Here is a 6,000-nt window from a genome sequence, read left to right on the forward strand (position 1 = left end):
AACATCCACAAATACCAAATATATATGTTACTTAGTATCCATCCATCCATCCATCCATCCATTATCCGTAGCCGCTTATCCTGTTCTACAGGGTTGCAGGCAAGCTGGAGCCTATCCCAACTGACTATTGGCGAGAGGCGGGGTACACCCTGGACAAGTCACCAGGTTATCACAGGGCTGACACAGAGACAAACAACCGTTCACACTCATGTTCACCCTATGGTCAATTTAGAGCCACCAATTAATCTAACCTGCATGTCTTTGGACTGTGGGAGAAACCGGAGCACCCGGAGGACACCCGCGCAGACATGGGGAGAACATGCAAACTCCACACAGAAAGGCCCTTGCCGGCCGCTGGGCTCGAACGCAGGACCTTCTTGCTGTGAGGCGACAGTGCTAACCACTACACCACCATGCCACCCATTACATAGAATTGATAAGTTTATTACTCAAGTTTTTCATATGCATATGTATGGTAATATATTCTGTCATGCTGTATCATTAGCATGGCAATGGAAGCTAATAATGTGTTTATGAATAATTACCTACAGGTAGCATATGTAAACAGTGACCCTAGAACAATGCCTTATGGAAAAACAAAGCATCACTTCTGTCTTCATGCAAAATTTAGCATTTACTGACTCAGAAGTCACAGAAGATCCAATTTTCTTACAAAAATCTTTGCAAAAGGATATTGTAAATTGTAGTATTAAAACCAGGGTGGCACGGTGGTGTATTGGTTAGCACTGTCGCCTCACAGCAAGAAGGTTATGGGTTTTAGCCCAATGGCCGACAGGGACCTTTCTGTGTGGAGTTTGCATGTTCTCCCCATGTCTGTATGGGTTTCCTCCGGGTGCTCCAGTTTCCCCCACATTCCAAAGACATGCAGGTTAGGCTAATTGGTGGCTCTAAATTGACCATAGGTGTGAGTGTGAATGGCTGTCTCTATGTGTCAGCCCTGCGATGACCTGGTGACTTGTCCAGGGTGTACCCGGCCTCTTGCCAATAGTCAGCTGGGATAGGCGCCAGCTTGCCCGCAACCCTACACAGGATAAGCAGCTACAGATAATGGATGGATAGAGTATTAAAACCTGCACTGAGATTAAGTAATGCAAACAATTACCCCATTCACACTCATGCTGAAAACCATTTATTGACCGCCATTATGCTGTAATGGTATTCTGTGGGCCTGGGAGCAAAACGGTAAAGTAAATATTTTAATCTGCCTCCTGGAAACCTACTAACATTAAAAGCCATCTTTTGACATGGCTCCATGGGGAATTTTAACCATTGGAGGGTTTCCACATCTCTGAAATATACTAATGGTGGTAGCCAGTGGAAAGGGTCTGCATTACCTGCTGGTAAAAAAATAATAATAGTAATTTAAAAAAAAGGTCTACTATATGTGATTTTGGATATCATTGGAATCCCAGAACTGTTCTAGGAATTTGTAACTTTTAAACTCACAGTGTATATACTCAGTACAAAAATGAGATGGTTTACAATTTGCAGGTATACAAGTGGTGGTAGTGGTCTGTAATCCAGTCTCTGGCTGCCATGACATATTTAGCTGTGTTTATTTTTGCTTAGTTTGTCCAAATACCATTGCAATTCAGTTTCTTCCAGTAGGGTCCCATTTCTCTCTTTTTCCATCTCTTCTCCATCAGATTTGACCGATTTAACCAACTTAGCAAAACAAAAGGTAAGCAGGTAACCACCATAGTAGCTCAGGTAACAGAGTATGTTCCTCCCAAGATGGTGCCCCCATCCAACACACTGTAACATACTGTAACTTCCCATTCTCTCTACATGGACCATTAGCTAAATGCACTGACTGGACTCAAGCACTCTGTGGTGTCATGTCATGGCAATGTTGATTATAATGCATTACATGCACACTGATTAAGATTGTCTAAAGCTCTCCATTTATATGGAGAGCTATTTAGCCAATAATTCTAGCATAACACAGTTCCTTTCAGCATTACAGTACATTATGTTCATTATTTTTTAATCTATTGCTCATAGAACATTCCAAAGCTGAATACTCATACTACTTCACTGTAAATCTATGGCGCATTACTGTTATGGAAGACTTCTTTTTTTTTAGTTAGCTTGTATTGTTTTAACTTTATACTTTAACAGGTTGTTTGTGTAAAGAGACAAACCTGATCAGAGGCCAGTAGTTGGAACAGTATCTAACCCTGAGTAAATCAACAGAAAACAGCATTGACACTTTCATCCTTCACACAGAGTACAATAACAGGAACTTGACAGCCTTGACTTTAACTAAAATCAGTAGGTACACTGTATCAGTAATATACAATGATTCTCATCATCCAGAGAGTATAGTACTAATAGAGCTAGTGATGCTCAAAATCAGTTGAGAGCAGTATCAGAACTTGAGTGACCATCCTCAATTCAAAACAATATCAGCACTTAAATACTTTATTTTCCAATAAGATCAGTATCAGCACTTGAGTGACTCACATTCAGTAAACATCAACATCATGCTTGCATGACATTTCTTCCTCTTGAGAATGACTAACACATTGAGCAGTCATCATTGCTCATAGAAAAGATACTATCACCTATTGTAACCACTGCCCATGGAATGTTTGAAAATGCATCAGGAAACCCGTGGGACAACTTTGAAATGCAGTCTACTAGCTCCAGAAAGAAACCATCCTGGTGGTCCAGAATACCAGTAGGATGGTAGCTGTGCATATATAACCAGGACTACATAGAAAACCACATACCATCTGCACTACTCAGGTTGGCAAGAATGGCCAGAGTACAAATATGTTGTGAAGGCCCTTTATAGGCTATATTTGGCAGGTCATGTATGTGTTTCCTTTTGCAGGTTTGGGCCTGGAAGGAGAATGTGTGGGAGAAAGATAGAGGCACTCTGTCAGAGAGATACACAGTAGAGCAGAGCAAGCCTGCATCAGAAGGGGGTGCTGTGCTCTCCACCCTCACCATCAATAATGTGATAGAGTCAGACTTTCAATCCACGTACAACTGCACAGCCTGGAACTCATTTGGACCAGGTACCATGATCATCACACTGGCAGAGACAGGTGAGACAGCACTGTTATCAGGACCAGCATAGACATCAAAATATCATGATATAAATCAAGAAACTGGGTTAGTAATTAAAAAGTTTTAGCTAACAAAATTACACAATGCTATTTACAGTCAAGAACCTATAGCGCATTTAAAATATGTATAGGATTATAAAACAGTGAGTTCTTCACCTTTAACACAGCTTGGCTGAAAGAAAGAAAAAGAAGAAAAAAAGCTCTGCAGTTTTAGTTCTTTTTTCTATTTCTCAAGAATAGCCAGGAGTCTTCAATTCTAAATAATAGCAAGCAGTCAAACTATTCAGTGTTAATGAAATAAATACATTTTCTTAGAATATATATTTATGAAGCAGGAACACACATGCTTTGCTCAGATAGATGCTATTTAATAACTACAGTGTTTGACAATTGTTTAAGAACAAAAGAAATAAAGTATATTAAAATACATTTTAAGCTGCACAATAATATTTCTAATGTTTATAGTAGCTAGACATTTTGACGACTACATGTTGACAGACATGGCATCAGTGTACTACTGAATTATACATGCATCACAAAAATGAGCATGTGGAGCATGTATTTGCATGCACCTCTCAGACCTGGTGTAACCAACAACCAGACATTGCATTTAATCCTTAAGAGTATACAGACAGTATAATTTATACTTCCATCCATCCATCCATTATCTGTAGCTGCTTATCCTGTTCTACAGGGTCACAGATCATTTATACTTGGGACTTCCAAATAGATTAGATTAGATTAGATTAGATTAGATTAGATTAGATTAGATTAGATTAGATTAGATTAGATTAGATTAGATTAGATTAGATTAGATTAGATTAGATTAGATTAGATTAGATTAGATTAGAACTTTATTGATCCCTTTGGGAGGGTTCCCTCAGGGAAATTAAGATTCCAGCAGCACCATTACAGATAAACAGAGAAAAGAAATAGAGAAAAACTTCTAGATAAATTAAAATAAATTAGTATTTACATATACAAATATAAAAGAATAAGATAGGGGAAGAGAGGAAGGGTGGAGGGGGGAAAGGGGGGAAGAAGTGGGGTTAGGGTAAGTGTGTGTGTGTGTGTGGGGGAAGCAGGAAAGATATTGCACTTTATATTGCACATTATATTGCACATTGTCCAGTATTGCTTATTGTTAGGCTAGGCTACTGCTCCTTCCCGTCCTCTGTCCTCCTGTTACCCCTCCTCCCCCCCAGAGAGGAGTTGTACAGTCTGATGGCGTGAGGGACAAAGGAGTTTTTGAGTCTGTTCGTCCTGCACTTGGGAAGGAGCATTCTGTCACTGAACAGGCTCCTCTGGTTGCTGATGACGGTGTGCAGAGGGTGACTGGCATCGTCCATGATGTTCAATAGTTTGTCCATAGACCTCTTCTCTGCCACCATCACCAGAGAGTCCAGCTTCATGCCGACCACAGAGCCGGCCCGCCTGATCAGTTTGTCCAGCCTGGATGTGTCCTTCTTGGATGTGCTGCTCCCCCAACACAGCACGGTGTAAAACAGGACACTGGCGACCACAGACTGATAGAACATCCACAGGAGTTTCCTGCAGATGTTAAAGGACCGCAGCCTCCTAAGGAAGTATAGCCTGTTCTGTTCCTTCCTGTATAAGTGATTGGTGTTGCAAGTCCAGTCCAGCTTGCTGTCCAGCCACAGCCCGAGGTACTTGTAGGAATCCACAGCCTCCACCTCGACTCCCTCGATCAGAACTGGTCATGACCTTGGTCTGGACCTCCCAAAGTCAATGACCAGCTCTTTGGTCTTCGAGGTGTTGAGCTGCAGATGGTTCCTGTTGCACCTCTTTGGTCTTCGAGGTGTTGAGCTGCAGATGGTTCCTGTTGCACCACACAGCAAAGTCCCTCACCAGGCTCCTATACTCCTCCTCTCTGTCGTCACTGATACACCCAACGATGGCTGTGTCATCGGCAAACTTCTGAATGTGACACGGCTCCGAGTTGTAGCAGAAGTCCACGGTGTACAGGGTGAAAAGAAGAGGGGCCAGCACCGTGCCCTGGGGTGCTCCAGTGCTGCTAATCACAGTGTCAGACGTGATGTCCTTCAGCCTGACGTACTGTGGCCTGTCAGTGAGGTAGCTGGAGATCCAGGTGACCAGGCAGGGGTCCACTCGCATCCTGTTCAGTTTGTCCTGAAGCAATAGGGGCTGGATGGTGTTGAAGGCACTCGAGAAGTCCAAGAAGAGGATCCTCACTGTGCCACTTCCCTTATCCAGATGCGAGTGGGCTCGGTGTAGCAGGTAGAGGATGGCGTCTTCCACACCAACACCTGCCCGGTACACAAACTGCAGACAGTCCTGGGCATGTTGTACCTGGGGTCTGAGGAGGCTGAGGAAGAGCCGCTCCAACGTCTTCATCAGATGTCAAGTGAGTGCCACCGGTCGGAAGTCATTCAGCTCGCTGGGCGGATTCTTTTTGGGAACTGGAATGATACATGATGTCTTCCAGAGGGTTGGCACTCTCCCCAGCTGCAGGCTGAGGTTGAAGATAAGTTGGAGTGGTTCACCCAGTTCAGCAGCGCAGGTCTTCAGTAGTCGTGGACACACCTTGTCCGGGCCTGCTGCTTTCCTGGGGTGAAGCTTCCTCAGTTGACCTCTGACCTGGTCTGCAGTAACGCATAGAGGAGTCTGTGTTGAGGTGGGGGAGGAGGGGGCTGCTGTGATGACTGGGGGGAGGTGTGTTGAGGGAAGAAGGAGAGATGGCTGCAGTGAGGGGGGGGATGTGGGCTGGTTGAACCAATTGAAGAAGTCATTCAACTCGTTCGCCCTCTCCACTGTCCCCTCAATGACTCTGGTCTTTGTATTGTGGCCTGTAATGGTTTTCACACCTTCCCAGACCACCCTCATGCTGTTCTCCTTCAGCTTCTGCTCCACCTTTCTCCTG

At 43.7% G+C, this 6,000-nt stretch overlaps 1 protein-coding gene across 1 annotated transcript in view; it reads left to right on the plus strand.

The window, feature by feature from the left end:
- kirrel1b (kirre like nephrin family adhesion molecule 1b) overlaps positions 1-6,000 on the plus strand; it is a 90,911-nt gene that overhangs the window by 63,067 nt on the left and 21,844 nt on the right. Inside the window, exon 11 of the mRNA XM_060905395.1 lies at positions 2,861-3,077. Coding sequence (XP_060761378.1) covers positions 2,861-3,077 — 217 coding nt within the window. The remainder of the gene's footprint in view (positions 1-2,860; positions 3,078-6,000) is intronic.

This window comes from Neoarius graeffei, chromosome 23 (genome assembly GCF_027579695.1).
Source record: "Neoarius graeffei isolate fNeoGra1 chromosome 23, fNeoGra1.pri, whole genome shotgun sequence".
Taxonomy (NCBI): domain Eukaryota; kingdom Metazoa; phylum Chordata; class Actinopteri; order Siluriformes; family Ariidae; genus Neoarius; species Neoarius graeffei.